The 22156-nt window shown below is 43.8% G+C and overlaps 2 protein-coding genes across 7 annotated transcripts; one reads left to right on the top strand and one right to left on the bottom strand.

Annotated features, from left to right (window-relative positions):
* Positions 1-3835: 3835 nt before the first annotated feature.
* LOC127346495 (disease resistance protein RGA2) lies at positions 3836-10146 on the bottom strand. Of its 3 annotated transcripts, none has more exons than XM_051372807.2 (5): positions 9829-10146; positions 7831-8976; positions 5910-7121; positions 5378-5543; positions 3836-4418 (listed from the first exon to the last, which is right to left on the bottom strand). In XM_051372807.2, the coding sequence occupies exons 1-5, from the start codon at positions 10144-10146 to the stop codon at positions 4171-4173; spliced, it is 3090 nt and encodes a 1029-aa protein (XP_051228767.1). In that variant the 3' UTR covers positions 3836-4170. The 3 variants fall into 3 exon arrangements, with proteins under 3 accessions (XP_051228767.1, XP_051228766.1, XP_051228771.1); XM_051372806.2 differs by having other exon boundaries at positions 3836-4427; XM_051372811.2 differs by lacking the exon at positions 3836-4418 and having other exon boundaries at positions 5403-5562.
* Positions 10147-10396: 250 nt separating this feature from the next.
* Positions 10397-21637, top strand: LOC127346448 (uncharacterized). 4 transcript variants are annotated; one of them, XM_051372802.2, is made up of 9 exons: positions 10397-10684; positions 10843-12006; positions 12575-14920; positions 14997-15081; positions 18692-19017; positions 20289-20424; positions 20543-20679; positions 20762-20885; positions 20994-21637. In XM_051372802.2, the coding sequence occupies exons 1-9, from the start codon at positions 10397-10399 to the stop codon at positions 21374-21376; spliced, it is 4989 nt and encodes a 1662-aa protein (XP_051228762.1). In that variant the 3' UTR covers positions 21377-21637. The 4 variants fall into 4 exon arrangements, with proteins under 4 accessions (XP_051228762.1, XP_051228764.1, XP_051228763.1 ...); XM_051372804.2 differs by having other exon boundaries at positions 18719-19017; XM_051372803.2 differs by having other exon boundaries at positions 12575-14902.
* Positions 21638-22156: the final 519 nt, after the last annotated feature.

A 22156-nucleotide genomic window follows, 5' to 3' on the forward strand; every position in this document is an offset into this window, starting at 1 on the left:
GTCCACTTTCATGGCAAACTGACCAAAGATCAGACGGCCTTGTTCTATCGCCAGTTGGATCTGCCGACGCAACTCTTTGCAGTCATTGGTGACATGGGTGAACGAGTGATGCCACTTGCAGTACGGTCTTCCGTTCATCTCTTGCACCGTAGGGATTTTATGGCCTTCGGGTAACTTCAGCTGTTTCTCCTTAAGCAGTAAATCGAATATCTGCTCAGCCTTGCTTACATCGAAGTCAAACCCTTTTGCAGGCCCTTGTTGTTTCACCCATTTGCAGGACACGGGGTTTGCCCCCCCGAGCCCATTCAGCCACGGCTACTTCCTGGTCTTCTGCAGAGTCTCCAACTTCTTCTGTCTCGACCAGGCCTATCGGGCGTTTGAACTTGTCTTGGTACAATTCTGGGTGGCGCTGCTCATACAACGTTAATTTCTGAGCCATGTGCGCCAGTGAATTGTATTCCACTTGGAAAGCCAGATCCTTGATCGGCGCTGCGAGGCCCAGCACTGCCAGTTCGACTGCTTCTTTCTCATTCAAACGAGCCGAATAGCATCGGTTCTTGGATAAATTCTGAAACGCTGAATGTATTCGACACCGTTGCCCCGCTTCGCCGCACTTGCGCCCAGATCGGCAATGCCAGACCTCGTTAGCTTCGAGTGATATTGCATGTGAAACCGCTCTTCCATTGCTTCCACGTCTGGATCGAATCTGGTGGCAACGAGGTGTACCACCCAAAACTGGTCTGTGAGAGATTGTGCAAAAAACCTCACACGCATAGCGGGTCCCGATGCTTTGAAATCATGCCCAACTGTGCTAAATACCGACTCACATGCTCAATTGAGCTAGACCCTTCTGATCCATTGAACTTTGAGAACTCAGGGAGCCGATACTTGGGCGGCAGCGGAATCAGATCATATTCGTTGGGGTACGGCTTGGAATAGCCGATTGTTCTCCTCTTTGGCACGATGCCGAACTGGTCTCTCAAGATTGTACTGATTTGTTCCACTGTATGAGCTGCTGGGGCTGAGCTTTCCTGACTCGTTCCGGTGGCATATTTAGCTAGCCACGCCTGTTTATCGGCGTCCACTCCAGAGATCCCTCCTGCTGCTCCGGAAATCCCCCCTGCTGCAATCTGGTTCGTGCGCGCCAAGTTATTGCAGTCTGGCACGTACGTGCACACGTATCCATGCGGGATTTCTTTAGGCGGTTCATGCAGGAACTGGTAATCACCAGGATCGCCTCCAATCTTGTAGACGACATATGCCGGTGAACCCGGCGGCTCTGGAGCTGCAAGCGAGAATGGCAGCTGCGGTCTGGTTTGGAACGGTATCTCTCCCTGGTGAGTTCCTAGGGCAGGTCCTGACGGAGAGTACCGATGCTTCATGATTTCCTGCACCACGCGAACCGCAACGCGCTCGAAAGCGTTCACCAGGCTCTCAGAATGACGGTGTAGAGAATGAGCCACCATGTAATTAACTTCCTGGCGCAGAGCTCTGGTGCGTTCCTCCGAAGGGAGAGATAGATCTACTTCATCGAGAGCGCCTTCGGGCGAGAACCCTTTCCACCTAATGCCATGTGTACGGGTCCTCTCGAAAGAGCCGATGAGATCGGCTTCGAAGAGAGCTTTAAGCTCATCATACTTCTTCTTGTGCTCCTCAGGCTGCGCTTCGTATGTGATTGGTGCTTCCGCCATCTCAGCGGCAGATGCTGACGCAGTTGCTTTAGATGTTGACGCAGTTGATGTAGAAAGTCCCACCGGACGTGCCAGAATGTGTTGCCTGCCAAAACCCACCGGCGAGCAGCGACGAGCAACACGAAGAGCCGGGAGGCTCCCAGAACTGCTCGTGGGCCCTGGTCCCTCGGGCAACGGCCCGCAAAACTCCAGCACACGTCCTGGCTGGTGCAAGAGCGTGCCACCTGACCTATACCTGGTCAGAAAGGTGATGGATTGCTTCGATTAATTTCCTGCTTGGCAGACACGTAAACATTAAATCCGAGCCTCGATCGGCTCTCAGGTTATCCTGTGAATCGGCTCAAGGAGCCGATCCACCCATGGTTCGTATTGGATCTACGATAACATGGTGGTCCTGCTTGATCAATACTAAGTTAAATCAATCTACGACAGTCTAGGGTTTTCACCGCATAACCGGAACATCCTACACGTAGTTGAGCCTGGCAGATACGAAAGATAATAGAAAACCAGCCCTAGACAAGGCCAAAAAACCAACATAGAGTTGATTCCCGGAACAACTCCTCTAGGATCAGCAAACCATACCTTACGCACTACTGGATCATTCAACCCGTTTGCAAGGCCTAACCATATGGATATCAAACTAATCCTTGAAGAACAAGGAACGACCATAACAAATCGAATCTACTAAATAAAGACTAAGCAAGATGCTGCCCTTACACCTAAGATAGGTGCAAGGGCAGCTAGATATCTAGGGGCAGCATAACTAAGCATACATATCAGAAGAGATAGCAATATTAGCCCCAAAACATCCATGATAACAGTATTGCTCGCCATCAAAAAGGCTTCAGCATGAGCAATACAAAACAACGAATAAACTGATACTGCCTAGATCGCGAGATGCGATCTAGGCAGCATGGAGCTTACCCGGAAGAAACCCTCGAAACAAGGGGTGGCGATGCGCCTAGATTGGTTTGTTGTGAACGTGATCGTCCTCCTTTCTCAATAACCCTAGGTACATATTTATAGTCCGTGGACTTTCTATTTTTGGAATAAACCTAACTTCGTACGAACTAACTCTATCTCTTAATTCTAAATCTACCATAATGTACAGATACACGGGCAATCTAGCCCAGACTCTCGTATAAGGCCGATTCAGAAATATTTTCCGTGCATATCCTCTAAGCCCATCTCAATCACGGCCAATCTCCTGATTTGGTTAAAATCCGGCGATAACAAGCGCGCAGAAGACGATGCGATGAGGACGACGATCGCCTTTCTCGCCGACAAGTCGGGGCCACCAGGCGCGCGGGAAGTTTCCTCGATGTTTCCCGCGCTTTTGTTTCCTCCGAACTCCTCGAGCGCATCCCGGGGGAGGGGGGGGGGGGGGGATGACATGGGCTCGCCGGATGGAAGAAAGCCCAAATCCGAGCAAAAACGAGAAATCGGGGACGTGACTGAGTCATTTTTCACCGTCCGGATGAAAAAATGGCTGCCGAGGCCTCGTGGGAGGAGATAATTTTAGAAAACTCTTTGAGAGACATGAACGGAGATGCTAGGCTATGCACTATGTTTGTTCGGTGCAAAGTAATAGCTGGCAGAGATTAGCATTGGTGCATTTGGCCTGTTATGTATATCATCGCTTTCACTGGTACCACTGGGACCTGTAACAGAGCTTTTAACAATACTTTAACCTCGCATGCAGGCCAGCTGAAGCTTGTATCCTGCTTGTGCAGTTGTGCCATGCATTTAACTCACCATCAGTTTATTTGTGTCAGATTGGAATCGAACCAACAACTTGGTTTGCTTTTCTTGTCAGTGCTGTTAAACTAATGCTTCACTATGTGTTGAATAGATTCAAAGGCCTCTATAATTCGCTTTTGCACTAGATAGTACATGGTCATTGCATGCATCAGGGAAAAGCGACTTTACCTCTCACCATGCCACGTGAGGCTCTCAGATGACACAACGTAAAAGTTGGGAGGGACCAGAACATGCAAGGAATAAGGAGTCAATTTCTTATGGTAGGATGGTTGATCATCGGCTGGGCTTCGACCGATATTGACACGCGCATCGGGCGATCGACATCTAGCTTTCGCCATTTTTGTTTCTTTTTTCCATGCTTTTGGTCCAAGTACTGCATGCTATTTATTGACATATAATCTTTTTTAGTAAGATGTAAAATCACCTTTTACAGTCGTTTTTTTTATACAGGAAGAAGGGAATTCAACTACTACAGACAGGGAAACCACAACACGCGCGCGCACACATAGAGAAAACCTACATCTCAAGACGGTTTGTGCAACCCTTATCCCATAAGTGCTGATTGGTGGCAAATTACATGTCGTCAGCAACAATGGAAATCAAACCAAATTGAGAAGGCCAACCAACTGGCATCTAGCGGCGACCATGCCAATATCACACCATGAGCACCTGAAGGAGAGGTCTGCCCTCCTACGCCACAGCCAAGTTGGCTATCAGTTCAAATCAGCACTTCTCCCTCGAACTGATTGTGCTGCTGAGCAACAACCCCATGGTTTATCCCACCACATGGAATATTGCACCGACATGCTCCATTGCATCCGTTTATGTGGTTGTCATCGCTGTCTCCTACAGTGGCCGCTTCATGCAGATGAACTGCTGCGTCCGAAGAGCATATGCTTTCTTCAGTGATCAGCACATCTTCTACGACGCACTGTGGCTCGGGGCAGTTTTCGTTGCATTGATTACCTGTCAAAACTCACGGGTAGACAAAAGAAATGAGGTTAATTACTATGCGTTCTGAATTTAAGTAACATTGATCTATTACAATTGCCTTGGTTCTTCCTAAATTTTCAGTAGCGGCGTCTTTGCCAGGTCCAAAGCAAAGCTGTCTATGTTCATCAAATTTGTTCGCGAGTGAGTATCCAAATTGGTTACAAGGATCCAGCTAAGAAAAAAGCTGGTCAAAGGAAATTATATGTAATCATACTATCCAAAATACTTTAGTATTATGCGCATCTTTGACAGCATAACAAATATCCAAGTATAATGCACATCTAAAAGAAACTCCACCATTCAGATGCAAAAAAATTCACTTTTCCAATCCAAGAAAATTTAGTAAAACCAGATTGCAAACAGCATTCAATGACATGGCAGTAACGTGGAAACATCACCTAAACCCAGTTTCCAAATCCCCTACGGCCTTGTTTGGCAGCCAGGTTTTTAACTAGATACAAGTGTATTATACCAGCTAAGACAATTACTCGAAGATACACTCTATGTCACGTTTGGCAGCCCGGTTTCTGGTCGCGTAAACCTAAGTTTACCCCTAGAAACACGTCGGGTTGCCAGTTTTTTAGACGCGAGGTGGGTCTCGCGTTTTTTACACTCTTGCTTCTTGGTTAACGGAAGGGGATCAGGTGTCCACCCAAAACACGTTGGGTAATACACTGCTAAACACTAGAATCCACTGTTTCCAAACGAGGCCTACAGGGGAAAAGTGGACTGCTTCTCTTTTTTATGGTAAACGTTTAAAATTTCAAGATCATATTCAAATGGTTATAGAGAGTTCAGGGTCGAAAACTTAACTGCTCCCAGGGTTCAGGGTTGAAAAGTAGATTAGTTTCATAATTTTTTTTTGAAGAATCTGAAGTCTGAACCTCTTATTCAGATGTTTCAATTGCGAATAAAATTATTTAGTACCATACCTGTTGTTTCTCCATTAGACAGTGGATGCTGCATCTTTGAGATATCTGAAGAGGAGACAGAGGCCAACGGTGCACTTGAGCTCGATGCAAAGGAATAAGAATAAGATGAAGACAGCAAGGACACCTGTCCTGGTATCCCTTGTACTGTATCTCCATTTTCATTTGGCTACAGTAAGAAATAAGGACTGTGAGATGATTAGAAGGACATTCTTGTGGAAAAAATTACTATAAGTAGTGTCCCATTTGGATTTGTAACATGTAGACCTCCAAGCTGTTTACTGAACTGTTGAAAAAGGATTGTGATGCATGTAGAAGTACCCAATTAGATTACTAGAAACAAAGGAATTTTCAATTTGAGTACAACTACACAACCTATCAGTTCTTCAGCCATTGCTAACACTGGGTTCAAATTTGCATAATAGTTTTCTATACAATCAGGAACTTGATCTAGCAAAATTGAAGTAATTGAATGGGAAGGGAACAGCAAATACTTCTTAGTTTTATTCTAGGAAAGATATGTGAATGAGTGTACCTTAGTAATAACTTCAGTTTCTTTTTTCACGCGGGAAGCCAATTTCTTCTTTCCTTTCAGATCTCCAATAGAAGCAGGATTTTCAGTAATGGTTTCAGACATATCACAACTTAATATGGCTTGCTCAGCTTGCTCTGAAAGTTGATGAGATGGGGAACTTCCAGAGCTTTGAGAACAGAATTGGACTATACAATCCTGACACCCAGAAACGTCAATATTTTGGAGCTTTCGAAGGCACAGTGGCAAATATTCGAGACTAGGGCAGTTTGAGAGATTCAAAATCTGGAGAGAAGTAAGGCATTCGAAGGAACCAAGAATTTTAAGATCAGGACAAGATGAAAGATTTAGGGCTTTCAAATATGCAAGCTGGCCAAATGATTGGGGGAGTTCCTCAAGTTTAGAACACTTTGACAGATTCAAATATTGAAGTGAACAAATGTTGCCCAATATCCCAGGCAGCATTTGGAACTCGAAACCACTTAGGTTCAGATCCACAAGAGAACAAAGGCTACCAAATGATTGCAATAATCTGTCGGGTAATGTCGGAAGCTTAGAACACTGCGACAAGTTTAAGAAACGGAGTTTGGTGAGGTTTTCAATAGAATCAGGGAAGGTTCTAACTTCAGGACAGCATGAAAGGTTGAGGTAATGCAAATCATGCAGCAAATCAAGGCTATTCAACTCCTGAAGTTTCAAGCAACCATGAAGATTCAAATAATTAAGCCCTTTCAAGTTGCTGAGGAAGGATGGCAGCTCTATAAGTTCAGTTTCTGAAAGATCCAATGTCTGCAGCTTATTAAAGCTCATAATTTGGGGAGGGAGTGTTGTAATGGACAAAGTCGAAGCATCAAGATACCGCAGTTGTTTCAGCTGAAAAACAGGACTAGGTATCTCATTAACAGAGCATTCACCGAGATCCAGAACACGCAAATACTTGTTCACTGAAAGAACTTCGCCAATATGCTCCATATCTGTACCACTGGTCTTGAAAATCAATGACCTTGCCTTTGTAGGCCAAGCCTTGCTATCTATTGACTGTAAGCTAGACGCAGACACCTGTGCATAACGGTAATCACAGTATCTATTATTGCGTTCATTCTCTGCGTCCAAAATCACTAGGATATCTTCACCGGCAACTGACCTAGCAAGATCATGTGCCAAGTTATGCATGCATAGCATTTCCTCTGAAGTATTGACTATTTCTGCAGTAACCTGTACAGAAGTTTAATTAGTTTACTTACACAAAAATATACATACTCACATCTAATCATGAAATTCTACTTTTGTGCAAAGTTTAGCCATGATCTGGTGCAGCTATATTTTAGTTTATCTTATGAAGAATGAATAGATTTGCAAACAACCTATTTCAACAAAAGAAAATGCACACTTGCTTGTAAGTATTTGTTTGAATATGTTGATACCATGGCAGTTTGATGCAAATATAATTGTAAGTTCTTGGTGCATATTATGAGGTACGTGTAAAATTATTTGTTCACTTATACTATCGTGAAGTCCACTCTAACAATTAAATCAACTTTGTCTATGTATTTTCGTCCTATTTGATCGTAGATATTCACCATATGGCTTAAAATCATATTGTTTTCGAAAGCATGATATATTCCTCAACAATATTGGCTTAACATGTTCTCCAGAGTAAGTCAGTAATTAACCTTATTAATACTGTAATTTCCAAATCAATTATCAGTCAAAACATGACATTTTTATATGAGATTTATTTCAATTACTTACCAAAGATTAATGACAATGTATGAATATATATGAGCTACAATAATCTTTGTGAGTTGTTTGACTTCTGAAATGACAGAGAATATTTATTGTGCACATAGCAAGGTTCACCATTTAGTGCATGCAAAACAAACCAAGAGGCAAGTCAATAACATAGGTTCACCAAAGAACTTACTTGATGCCCTTCTACAGTTTGAAGGAAATATATTGCCTTAAGTTCATCAATATACTTCTCAGCAGTTACATCAAGCGGTAAGGTTCCATGTCTGGACTCAATCATGTCAAGTGCAATCCATTGTTGAATAAGTTTTTTCTTGTCTATGGGAGATCCTTTAGGGAAGATTGAACAATATACAAAGCATAATCTTAGTTCATGAGGCATATTATAATATACTATCTTGAATGATGGAAACAATGGTGAAATTTTGTCTTCAGGATAATCTTCCTCTATCTTCCACATTTCTTTATCCTTGGCAGCTTGCCATATCTCACGCCTCTGTCTCTGAGCATTCACCACAGATCCAAGAAAGTTAGCAACCAAGGGTGTGCCATCACACCTTCTAACAATTTCATCTCCATATTCTCTGAACAGTGGGTCACCATGACCTGTCATTGCCCTTTGAGAGAATATCTTTAAACAATCATCTTCAGATAATGCAGACAAGTTGTAAGGCTGACTAGTAGACATGAGATTAGCAACTTTATCACTGTGGGTGGTCACTATGATCTTGCTTTCTGTCTGTCTACCTGTAAGCAACATATGCTTCAGCCCATTCACTTCTTCATCTTTACCCCACAAGCTATCTAATACAATTAAGCAGCTATACTTATTTAGTATGGTTTGAACAACATTCTTAATTGATTGCAATTGCATGTTTCCCTCAATTCTTTCGGTAGTTTGAGAAACTATATCCCTCCCAATTTTTTCAAGGCTGACATTACCCATAGAAACATGAACCCATATCCTGAATCTGAATGCCTTTGTTTGGGAATCATTGAAAACTAGTTGTGCAAGGCTTGTCTTCCCAAGCCCCACAGGCCCAACTATAGAAATAATGGAAGTCTCATTGACACTTTTCTGCATTATCATGTCCATGAGATTTCCCAGGTCTCTATCTCTCCCAAAAATTGTAATGTCACTATTTCTATATGATGTTGTTTGCTTCTCATAAAAATCCACCGCTGAGTTAATATGTGAAATGAAATGATATTGAGTAGGTAAGTGTTGCCTTGTCTGTAGCAACTCTCTCTTAGATTTCATCTTATGAACCATGCTAACTTTCGAAATGATCGGATTGGAAAGTGAGCAGAATAATGATCCCTGAAAATTTACCATCAATTTTTCTGAAAATCAAAATCATTGCTATCATAACAAAAGTTGTAAGCATGTACCCATGTTAACCTACCAAAAGACAGCTGAAGAAGTGCTTGTGCAACTAGATGCAATAAAAACATAAATGCCATGGTAAGTTAATATTGCAATGCTAAAACGTCTTATAAATCGGTACAGAGAGAGTAGTATTTTACAATGTCAAAAGAAGGATTTGTCCCCCTTTCCTCTCAACTGTATACTTTTCAGTATTTGGCCACCTTAAAACGTTTTTTCCTTGTTCTGGCCTAGCTTATGTGCTCAAGACTTTTGAGTTATATGTTGAGAGCTCTACATTCATTACAAACATGAAATATTGCCGACTCACAGGCAGAGATTTACAAGAATCCTAAAGCACTATTCTCAGTAGTCGAATTATGGGTGGGAGCAAATCAGGCCCTCAATATGCTTTCAAATTTGCGTTTTTCACTTTTTAACAGAGCATAGAAGCACTACTCTGTGACAATTCTCAAGTACTTTTGTTGCCTTGGAAAAAGGGGAAATATATATAGTCGTCACGTGAACTATCAACCAATATTGGTGGGCATGCATCTAAAATTCTAGTTTCATTGACCTACTAACACATCTTTTTTCCGGAAGAGAAACATACTAAGACGTCAAATAAATCTAGAAAAAAAGTCACTCGTTTAAAAAAATAATAACTCGTCTAAAAAATCCAAAATTGAGCAAACAATTTTATTTAACCAGATCGAATGTTACTTCAGAAACCGTAAGGCGTAATTATAATACCTGATCACAAGAGAATTTATTTAACCAGACCAAAAATCAAGCCAGGCTGTTTACCTTCTTAGCATAGCTGCTGCTCCCTTCAAACTGCTCCTTGGACGAGTAGTATTCGTCAACGATGTCTTCGATGTCGAAAGCCAGGGCCTTGATCTGGGCGAGCCAGTGCCGCAGGTTCGCCCTGTCGCTCCCGAAGGAGTTCTTCTCCGCATTTTTCAGCAGGTCTTCTAGGTACACCAGCGTGTCCTTTATGCTCTCCAGGTCGTCGCTGAAATTGCAGCACAGCTGGACCTCGCCCTGCGCGGCGCCGACGAGTTCGCCGATCTTGCGGGCAACCTGGCTCACCGCCGCGGCCACAAGCATCTCGGTGCCAACCATGGCTGGCTAGAAGATGGGGAGCCGGATGCGGCAAGGGAGGCTTTGAGCAGGTGTAGCCGGCAGACAGTGCACTGATTGGTTTATTGACCTGACTCTTCAAAGTCTCGAAAGGCTTGTGTTTGGGCCCAGCCCTCTTTCTACTACGCTCGTGTTCACCTCCAGACTTCACTGTACTCGCTTTTCTGCAGCTCTTTTAGATCTCCTACTCCAAAATCGCAATTTCCCAAAAATACCTAAATCGACATGCCATATGGCCACCGCCGGCGCCGTCGTCGACCGGCTACTACGCCGGCTGGCCTCCGACGCTCGCCGGTCGGATCTGCCTTCGGACATAGACCAGCACGTGGCGCACTTCAGGCGAACTCTGTCGAGGTTGCGTGATGTGCTGGTAAGTGTGGAGAGATATTTTTGGGTGCGTACTGAGGTACAGGATTGGATGACGAAGATCAATCAGATTGTCTATGACATGGACAATCTCTTGGACGAATTTGAAGACCAAAATGACACTGAATCTGAGAGGAGCGGCTGTATTACAAAGGTTCGATAGTACCAACCCCCAAAGCGCTGTATAACCCCTAATGCAGAGTACATTACTATTTTTTTGCTCATTCAGCTGAAAATGCAACCTTAGGTTATTACAGTGGTATATTTTTCTTGGATGCCTCGATTGATCTTTTTTCTTAAATAAATTTGCAGGCAACATCACTGTGTTCCCCGTGTCCATTTGTCTTGTATAGTACTAGAGTGAATAGAATGAAGACACTCATAAAAAGATTGGATCATTCAGCAAGAAATTCAGTCATTTTCGGTATGATGCAGCACCCAAGGTGTGATCTTGAGCAAACAGATACCCAAGAAGAATTCTGTAGAGCTGCAATCGTTGGAAGAGATGGCGACAAAACAAAAATAAAGGAATTAATCTTGCAAAATGATGCAGAAATATTGTCCATCATTCCCATTGTCGGCCTTGTGGGTTTGGGGAAAACAGCTCTTGCCAGATTAATTTTCCATGACCAGGGAGAAGGGTTGAATTTTGATCTTCGTATTTGGATCAACTTGAATAGGAAATTTGACCTTAGAAAGCTTGCTGCTGATATAATCTCACAAGCTAATGAAACAAAAGAAGGAGGACCCTCAGTAGTTAACAACACCAGCGCTGAGATTAATGGGAATCTCCAATTGCTAAAGAATCGTTTGCAGGAGACACTTCATGGCAAACATTGTCTAATTGTCTTGGATGGCCTTTGTAGCACAAATAAAAGCCAGCTGGATGAATTGAAGGAAATGCTCAGGGGTACGAACAAGTCGATCAAGGTTTTAGTGACCACCTCAAGTGAAATAACTGCAGAGCTAATGCACACTTTCACACCATACAAGTTGCTTCCATTATCTGAAGATGACTGTTGGACAATATTTTCTGAAAAGGCATTTGGGGATGGAAATTGTTTCAATGCATGCCTAAAGACAATTGGGAAGCAAATTGCGAAAAGATGTGACGGAATACCAGCTTTAGCTCATTTTCTTGGTTCAATAGTTCACAATCAAGGCATGTATGTCTGGTTAGCAGCAAGGGATGAAGCAATATGGAAATTAGAGAGAACATATTCTGGGAGAAGTAAAGTGTTTTCATCATTGAATAAATTGTACTATGACATGCCTTCAGCGCTAAAACTATGCTTTCTATATTTATCAATATTTCCTAAGGGATCTGCTATTGATAAAGAAAAACTTATCCGGCAGTGGATTGCACTTGATATGATAGGATCAAGACATGAGACGTTGCCTTCCTATGTTCACGGGGAGATGTACATTCAGGATCTTTTGTCAATACATTTCCTTCAAGTTCAAAAGACACCTTCAGTAAGTCACTAAATACTTGTTATGTTAACAGTTTTTTCTTTTCATATTGTAAGTATGCCTTTAAGCCTTTTACTAGACTAGTGTCAAAACTTATTGGCTAGTTCGTAATCTATATTTTGCTCCATATTCTTGTATGGCTGTCATTACGAATTCCTATAAGGTACACAATTTACAATGTTATTAATAACATATTCTTGTATGGCTGTCATTATGAACATGTGACCAAATTTATAATCGTTTTGGAGGAAGTGCACTAATTACTGCTGTCTTGGACGACGTGTCGCCTAGCACCGTCAGATTGGTCAACACAATCAAGGTGGAGGCAGGGGCAATGGGGCTTACGGGCCTGCTCCTTGGAGAACCTAGTTGTTTTAGCATTACATTTCCTGGGTGTGGCCTATCTTCGGGCTTGTACATATCTTTCTCTGTTTTCAATGCATCAAGGTGCAAAACTTTTCGCTTTTTCTCGAAATAAAAACCTACCTCATATTCAGAAATATATTTCTGTTGTGAATACTTGAATACATAGATCTGTTATAGATGTTGAATGTTCTGTTCTTTTTTCTAGGTTAACGGAATTGAAAACAAAACAGCTCCTAAAATGCTCTACATGCACAATGTTGTCCATGACTTTGCAACACATATTGCCTCTAATGATATTATAATTTTGGATGGCGGGGAAATGAACAGTAATTCAAAAGGCCCCACTTTCCAATTTATATTGTTGACCTATTACAGAGAGCACTCAATACTTTGCAGTCCACTGATTACCAGTGCAAGGGCATTACATTTCCAGAATACTAAGGCTATAAAGCTTCATAGAGAAGCTTTTAAATTACTGAAGCGTATGCGTGTTTTAAATCTTAGTGGAAGCTGCATTCAAGAAATTCCTGATTCTATTGGCCACTTGAGGCATCTAAGATACCTTGATATTTCGGACTTGAAGATTCAAATCTTACCTTCCTCAATGAGTACACTGACAAACCTTGAGGCACTGGATCTATCAAATACTTCTCTCAAGAAATTACCTCGGTTCATTGGTACTTTTCTGAAGCTAAGATATTTGAATCTGCAAGGCTGTCAGATACTTCAACACTTGTCTCTAACCTTTGGTCATCTCCAAAGACTTGAGCATCTTAGGCTGTCATGTTGTTATGATGTCGGTGAGCTAGATGATTCTCTGTGCAATCTTCAGCATCTTCGATTATTGGATTTGTCAAACTGCACCGAGCTTAAACAGCTACCTAGTTCATTTGGTAATTTAATGAATTTGGAGGATCTAGATCTGTCTGGCTGCTTCAACCTCAAGCATCTACCAGAATCTTTTGGTAATATCTGTTTTCTTAGGTTCCTGAACATATCGAGCTGCTACGAGCTTCAACATTTGCCTGGATCTCTTACCAATCTCGGGAAGTTGGAAGTGCTTATACTTCGGAGATGTCGCAAGCTTCAAAAGCTCCCTCCTTCCTTTAGAAACATTCAGTTCCTTCGAGTTTTGGATCTAGCTGGCTGTGAGGCACTTGAAGTAAGTACTGAGATAATGACAACCAACTTGGAGCATCTGAACCTACAACGTTGTCGCAGGCTGCAGACACATCCCAACTGCTTTCAGAACTTTACTAAATTGAAGTTTTTGAATCTCTCAGAGTGCCAACCTTATGCTGATTATCATTTGAATCTATCAAAGTGCCCCCCTAACATTGATTATTTTCAATCTCTTGGTTACTTGTTCAACTTAGAATATCTTAATCTGTCACAAACCGTCCTTGACATACCTGTGTCATTTGAGAGGCTTCAGAAGCTGCACACGTTGGACCTCACTGGTTGTGTTGTAGTAAATCCATCATCTGGTGTATCTCATATATTGTCAGATATGATAAATAAGATGACAAGGCTCAAATTTGTGTTGACAAAAGATCCAACGATAGTGGCCTCTCTACCACAGCACATTCGGTACTCTGTTGGCACTGATGAACACTGGCACATAACAAGTGATGAGCTTCTTATTTCAGACCTCACAGGAGGATCCAGGGGGTTAAGTATAGCAGAGAGAGTAAATCTGCAGAGTCGAGTGGAGCTTCGTTTTCTTAAGCTGGAGTGGATGCCAAATTCTCAGCCAGCTGATGTAGTTGATGATGTAGGTGAAGAAGTACTGGAAAAGCTCCAACCAAACCAGAGTTTAGAGCATTTGGAGCTAGTTGGATATGCAGGTCCTGTGTTCCCTCGATGGATGATGGGCAACATGATGACTTCACTTCCAAACATTGTCAGTCTTCATCTGTTCCACCTAGAGAACTGCAAAGATCTCCCTCCACTCGGTGAGCTCCGGAATCTGCTCTACTTGCATATAAAAGATGTGCCTAAGCTCACAAATCTCCAGAGGGGTCTTTCTGGTGGGCCACGACCCTTCAAGAAATTAACACGTCTCAATTTGGAATCGTTATTCAACTTAGAAGCATTGTCTATACTGTTGGCATCCAGCAGTGGGGATCACTTCATGTTTCCTTGCCTCGAAGAGTTGTCTGTAGTATCTTGTTGTAAGCTCATGTTTGAACCATCTCTTCCAAAATGCTTGAAATATGAGATAAGAGAGAGTGACCGTGTTCTGTCATGTGGAGAACCTACTGGACCATCATCTTCTTCACCGCCAGTACAAATAGAGATAATAGGGTGCAAGATACCATCCAGATTTTTGCAATGGGTTAGGTCCTTGAGTACCCTTGAGAAAGCAGTAATTGATGCATGTGAGGGGGAGGATGGTCAAGTGCTAACTTCTCTTGGGCTCCTGGAGATAATAGGCGATGAAGAACAGCCCAGTAGCTATGATTCTAATGTAAATGAATCTGCGACTGTCAGTTCATCGGAAGCAGTCATTCCACATGAGTTATCTAGTCAGGTACCTAACCAGTGTGCTGTAAGTATACCCGTTATTTCTTCAATGCTTACAGTGCAATACTTCAGTTCCTATTTAACTTGTTGAATATGCACAGATTGGCGCCCATACTGATACTCGTTATGGCAGAACAATGTTTCAAAATCATTTCCCATGGTTCAGGGTCTCTCCAGCGCACAAAGGTTATTATTTTATAGAGCAATGGTTGTCACTAGTGCATTAACTACACATTAAGAAAGTTTTTTACCATCACTAGTTCGTTGTGGTCTTCTAGGGTCTGTCTTAGGAGGCACATCTTTAGGTCTGTCTTAGGAGACACATCTTTAGATTTCCAGGGTTGTAAGTTTGCAAACAAGAGACTGTCTCCTTTTGATCTTGTTCATTCAGACGTTAGGGGTTTGGCTCCCTTCGTTTCAAAAGGGTGGCGTCACTAGTACATTATTTTTGTGGCTACACTTGCATATATGTCTATTTTATGTCTTCTCGTCGTGAGACCTTAACACCAGCACACCAGCACAAAAGCACAGTGGCAGCATCACCATTCACCATCGCTCGAACGCCGCGACCTGGGATCGAATTCCCCATGCGCACATTTTTTGAAGTGCGGGCCTGGCGCAGTGGTAAAGTATCTCCAACTGTGTCCTGGAGGCCCTGAGTTTGAATCAGCCTCCTTGTACAATAAACAGCAAGGGAAAGGCTGCCTAGAAATACCCTTACCTAGACCCCACAATGTGTGGTAGCTTTCAGCACTGGGTACGCCCTCGTTGTGAGACCTTATCTATCTATAAACAATTCGCCACCATGATACCCAGTTCTCCACTCCTATTCCTATCTTCCATGTAGATTCCGCGAGAGAGTATATCTCTCGTTCCCTGGGCAGGTTCCTTGCTTAGCAGCACACGCTTGCTCAGTTCTCCTGTCCTGAATTGTGTCGCATCCTTGAGACGGCTTGCACGCTGTTGATAACTACCACATTTCACCTCATCAACATTCAACCCTCTTCTGAATGATAATTTCACACTTTTATTCCTCTTACACCTCACACACACGTGCACAAGCATCTGTGTGTCAACTATAGATGCTATTAAGTTGCAAAGGCTCTAGGGCTCATTCAGAATGAGCACACTCTGATCACGCATAGGTGTGTTTCCCTGATTAAATAAGTCAAGTGGTGGCTTGCATGGTGTTAGAGAAGGCACCCTTCTTGGTCCTTCAATGTCAGCTAGAGATGGCACAAAAGTTTGTAATATATGAAGGGTGCATGGCTTGTAGTTAATGTTGTTATCTCTAGTTTCCCTTAATTTTAGCACATGAGTCTTTCCTTAACCTTTTTATCGTGCAAGATAAGTAAGCTTCTCTCTTCTCCACGTCACCAAATATCCTGTGTGACTCAACAATAGATCTCTCTGTTATGTGGCTGCTAGGGTTTGGGAGGGAGAGAGAGGGCTGCGAGAGCGCGAGAAGGCCGGCCGGGGGCCTTTTGCCCACGGCCGGGCAAGAGGGAAGGGATGTCCTTCTTAATTCTTGCTTGATTAGATTGATACGTCTCCTCTCCTTATATAGAGAGGTTTACTTGACCCCTAAGAAAGCGACTCTTATCTCTAATTAACCCTAAGACTAATGGGCTATAGCGCCAGCCCAAGCCCATTACGTACTCTAACACTACACCCCACATGGACACGCAGCTCGTCCTCGAGCTGCAACCTAAACAAACCATGACTCGACGCAACACAAACCTAACACCTAAAAACGAGCCTTTTACATCTCGGCTTGTTTTATTACTCTCAACCTGAAATGGACTGGGACGCTTTATTGTTGACCCCTGAACATAAAGTGGACACCATCCGCTCGTCGGACGTGCACCACCTGGATCCCATGGAAACCAGCGGGACAAAAGGAGCCCGCGCGGCGGCCGTCGGCGGAATGCAGTGGTGCTACGCGGTGCGCTCCTGTCGGTGACACCATGCCTTCTCCCCGCTGAATGACTGTCGATGGCGCAGACTTTGAGGTCGCTGCCCGCGGGAAAAACAACATGTCCGCCGCCCGTGGGGGAAACCGTACGCCCAAGATCCCCGACGCAGCGGATGAGATCGAGGTCCGTTGCGCAATGAAGTGCAACTTGAAGGAGCTGCAGCTGCAGATCACGCATCTCCCGCACACGCCGACGCACTAGGAGGCTGCGCGCAGCAGCTTGCAGCCTCACCATCGCCGACACGTGGCGGATAGCGATCCAAGCCGGAAGCGGTGACGGCGACGGAGGGAAACAGACCTGGTGGAAGGGCATCCCGGGCGGTGTCGATGTAGAGCCCGGGGCCAAGGTCGCTCCCACACCGCCGAAAGGCAGGGACGGCGTCGGTGGCGGCAGCAGCCGCTGCTGTGGTGTTGGTGGCGACGGCAGCAGCTTCGTCGTTGCGCTTGCCCACCGAACGACAGTGGACGGCGTCGGTGAGGACAGCAGCTGCCGGCGGTGGCGTTGGTGGCGGCGGCGGCGGCTGCTGTTCTTTGTAGCGTCCCGGTGGGGAAGAAGGCGGCCGGCTGCTGGAGAAGAGGGACCCCCGGCGCCGAGGTATGGCCCGGCCCGGAGATGATGGACAGCGGCAGCGGGGACTGCAGCAGCCCGACGTCGGGTGGCGGCGACGACAGCAGCAGCGTCGGCAGCCGCGCTGCCGGCGGCGGCAGCATCGGCTGCAGCGGCCCGGCGATCGCGGCGGAGGCCGCCTGGTGCATCGGCTGCCACGGCAGCAGCGCCGCCGCCGGCGGCGGCCCGTAGGGACCGGCCAGGAAGAGACGGATCTCCTGGACAGCAGTGGTGAGATCGCGGAGGGCTGCGGTGATCTCCGCCAGGGAGAGAACAACGGGTACGTCGGACTGCAGCGGCGGCGGGTGGGAAGAACTCGGTGGAGGGTTGGACATGATCGAACCCGGGAAAGCTGATACCAAGTGTTATGGGGCTGCTAGGGTTTGGGAGGGAGAGAGAGGGCTGCGAGAGCGCGAGAAGGCCGGCCGGGGGCCTTTTTTTTTAAACATAAGGCCTAAGCCCAGCTTTAAATTAATAAAGCCACAACGGCAGAGTACATGGATGCTGAGAACAGCTTACAACCCAAAGAAGCTACAAGCAAAAACAACAGAAATGAAACACAGCTTGCAACACCAAAGCCCTCTTCAACGATCAGCAGCCCGGCGCCGGTGGAGCTCGAGAGGGAAGGGATGTCCTTCTTAATTCTTGCTTGATTAGATTGATACGTCTCCTCTCCTTATATAGAGAGGTTTACTTGACCCCTAAGAAAGCGACTCTTATCTCTAATTAACCCTAAGACTAATGGGCTATAGCGCCAGCCCAAGCCCATTACGTACTCTAACACACTCTCTCTCTCTCCCCCTCCTAGATTAGTCCATTTTCTTGTATTTTTGATCTGTTATGCTCGGTCATCACCACTGTTTTAAGTCACCACCATTGGTAGCTTGTACTTTGCGCTTCTAAAGTGTTTTCATGTAACACACAACAATGCACATTTAGTAACATGTTCAAGAACACCTTATTGTGCATCCCCTAAGGAAGGATTGTACCCAGCTCAAACACCCTCACTCATCACTCCCACTATCGCGCCAGTCACTGTTCTGGACGTGATGTAATTTCTTCATGCACGCAACTTTAACTGTAATTGTGTTAGTGTTTATTTGCTCTGAATTTATAATTTCTACAAATTGTTGAACTGTAAATTATCAAAGCATTATTGAATTTGGTATATTTGAACAAAAACTTCTTACATATTTCTCCCTGTTCAATACTAGAGCTCACTCTTCATAATCACCATGTAGAACTACTGACTTCTATAAGCTTCAGTGGCTCCGGCTCTACAGCATCGGAAGATCTTTCAATGATTAGTAGTGACACCTTCTTTCTTGATTCACCATACGTTACTGTCTTCACCTTTGAGGAATTGAAGATTGCCACAAGAAACTTTGGGCCAAACAATCTACTTGGCGAGGGTGGGTCTGGATTTATCTACAAGGGCCAGCTTCGCAGAAAAATGAACCCTTCAATTAGCAGCAACAGTATGGTGATTGCTGTTAAGAAGTTCAAACCGGACAGTTTATGCTGGCCTGAAAATTGGCAGGTAATTCTCCTATTTTAAAGCTCTACACTCATTCTCTGTTTACTAAAGATGTGGATCATCTAGCCTTCTAATTTCGATTTCTACAGCTTTACACTCTTTACGTTTATTAAGGTCGGTGGTCTGAGATCAAACATTTCCTTTTTTGGTTGGAAACCTTTTCTTTTCTGGAAGAAACTAGCAGCATGAAGGAACAAACCCAGCGATACAGCCACTGGAGGTTTGTACAGGGGAAAAAATCATCGAAATTTCGAACGAATTTTGCAAAATTACTAATTGTGGGTGAGAGGCGAGAAATGATAATATCAGCCGAAATTTTTGGCCGAATTTAACAAAGTTAGCCTTGTACAGTTTTTTCCTTGCTTTCTCTCAATTTTTTCGTAGCCTGGCTAAGCGTGTGTTCGAGAAAAAAAAGTTGGCCAAATTTAAAATGTCACATACACAACGATTCTAATAGGATAGAATCACCAACTAGGTTTCAGTGCGCAGGTGGAGGTAATGCGCAGTGTTACATTAGGTTGTGAGTTTGATTCTGTACCCACGTAATTAAATTTTGCTTAATAATTTCAAGTGCTTAATTTGGTTCTGTCCGAAAATTTTGAAAAAAATCTTGAAAATTTTGTCATTTTCTCAAGTTTTGTGAATCTCGGCCAGGTGGAAGAAAAAAACCGAAATGTTGAACCCTGGGTTTGTACGCAAGGTGTGGACTGCGGAGTACAACCTCTGGCCTGCACCCAAGTTCAAGGGTCATTTTGGCTCTTTTTTTTTTATGTGCATAGAACCCCACATTCTCTTTTTTTTTTCTATCTGCTCAGTAAACTCTATGATGTGGTAACTAAGTTGCACCAGAGAACTTATCTGGTGCATATGAGATAAAAACACTTGCTAAAAGTCGTAAAAAAAACTAAAAATAATTGTGTGCATAGAAAAAACAAACAACTACCATTTATAAATTTCAATTCATTTTGCCCCACAGCTTGAGAAAAAAAAAGGAAAATCGTATCGTGAATAGTATTTAGCTGAAATTGGGCCCTTAAGCACTACCAGATAAATTTATTGTTTTTGTTAATGGAGTTGTGGTTGGGATTTGGATTCGAAATTTGTTAGTTTAAGGCTGTAGAGTGCCAGATTGTTATTTAAGCAATCTAACTGCATGGTAGTTGCACTTCTCATCTAATATTTATTTTCTCTTACCAAGGGAACACATCTCTATATATTGTAGTCTCATAGTTGAGACCGCTGATGTCTTACAGTACTGTTTGCTTTCAATGTAGACTGAGATGAATTTCCATGGAAGGATTTCACACCCAAACCTTGTCAAACTGTTAGGCTACTGCTTGGATGCCAACAACACGGTCTTTGTTTACGAGTTCATGGCAAGAGGGAGCTTGGATAATCACCTGTTTAGAAGTGGGTCTTTCGTGACTTAAACTTCCAAGGATAATAATGAACTATTCTCTAAGATACTCTCTTTATACTTCTGATTAACTACAGGTTTTTGAGTTGTGTTGATATGTCATTTTTTTAGGAGGAACAAATCTACTATCTTGGAGTCTCAGGGTCAAGATTCTTACTGAGGCAGCTCGTGGCCTTGCATTCCTTCACTCCCTAGAAAGACCGGTCATCTACAGAAACTTTAAGGCTTCAAAAATCCTATTAGATTTGGTAGATCTTCTTGCAACTGACTTTGAACTGCTGAGCATTACTCCATAATTTAGATCTCTGACTGGAACATTTTCTTGTTCAGAACTACGATGTAAAGCTCTCGGGTCTTAACTTTGGCAAGGATGGCCCATGCAGTGGGCTATCGCATGTAACAACAAGAGTCATGGGCACATATGGCTATGCAGCTCCTGAATATATAGCTACTGGTATATTTATTGTTGAACCTACTTCCTTGGGTGAAAAAAAAGTACAACTAGCAAGTGACATATCATTTTTATTATCAGTACTAACAAATCATCTTTGTCGTGAACTAGGTCACTTGTATGTGAAGAGTGATGTCTACAGCTTTGGCGTTGTGCTGCTGGAGGTGCTTACTGGTCGGAGGGCGATTGACCAAAAGCGCCCCACTGGGGAGCTTAGTTTGGTGGATTGGGCGAGACCCTACCTGGCTCAGGCTGAAAGGAGAATTCTACATAGGGTGATGGATCCTCGTCTTGTGGGGAAGTATCCTTCCAAGGCCGCCCATCAGGCTTCCCAACTCGCACGCAGCTGCCTTTCTCAGAACCATATGACACGCCCATCCATGAACGAAATCGTGGATGTTCTAGAGAATATCTGCTCAATGGACACAAAAACAAGGGAACCCAATAATACCTCCTTGCAACTGAAGCCCCGGGGGCGCTCACTGCTTGGATGAGCTCCATGGGTTTATGTCCATGGATTGATTCTGCTTTCTGCTATAATGATACAACATTTCCTGGGATTTGATCCAGATACTGTATATAGTTGCAACTTTCATATAAATTGATTTGGTACATTTTGCACTCAAATATGATTGTAACCTATATTAGACTAGCTTAATACCTGTGCGTTACTATGGCACTTGATAAAAAAAAAATATGTATAGGTATACAAACTGATAAAGTTGGTCATATTGTGTAAGCATAGTTGTGTCTCATGTGTGTTTTTACAGTTATGTTGCGGAGAACGCATGCACACGTGAGGATCACAAAAGTATCATATTTCCATTTTTTTCTATATTATCTATACCCAATAACAAAGGAGTTAAGGTTTTTGCTAAAAAAAATCGTCAACAATATTTTTTAGACCGTTTTACCCTCCCACCAAAATACATAATACTTACTCCAATTGCCAAGACCGGTTCGTTTGCTTTATTTCTCCCCCAACCGCCAGATCGAGGACGATGATTGAGCTACAACCGCCCGCCCACCGAGGATGACGGCGGCGAACGATTAGGTATGTGGCTGGCCAAGATCGACGCTTTGGTGGGGAGGAGGACGTGCCTCGGCGCTGCTGGTGTCACGCTCTCAGCTCCGCCCGTCCCCAACGGAGCTCACCCCCACCCTCGACAGTGCCCTGGACGCGCGCGGCTTCTCAGCGAGAGTGACCTCCATAGCGCATGACCTCCCGGCGCCGGCGGCATCCAACGCGTCTTGACTGTGGTGGCAAGCACCCC

This window comes from Lolium perenne, chromosome 5 (genome assembly GCF_019359855.2).
Source record: "Lolium perenne isolate Kyuss_39 chromosome 5, Kyuss_2.0, whole genome shotgun sequence".
Classification (NCBI taxonomy): domain Eukaryota; kingdom Viridiplantae; phylum Streptophyta; class Magnoliopsida; order Poales; family Poaceae; genus Lolium; species Lolium perenne.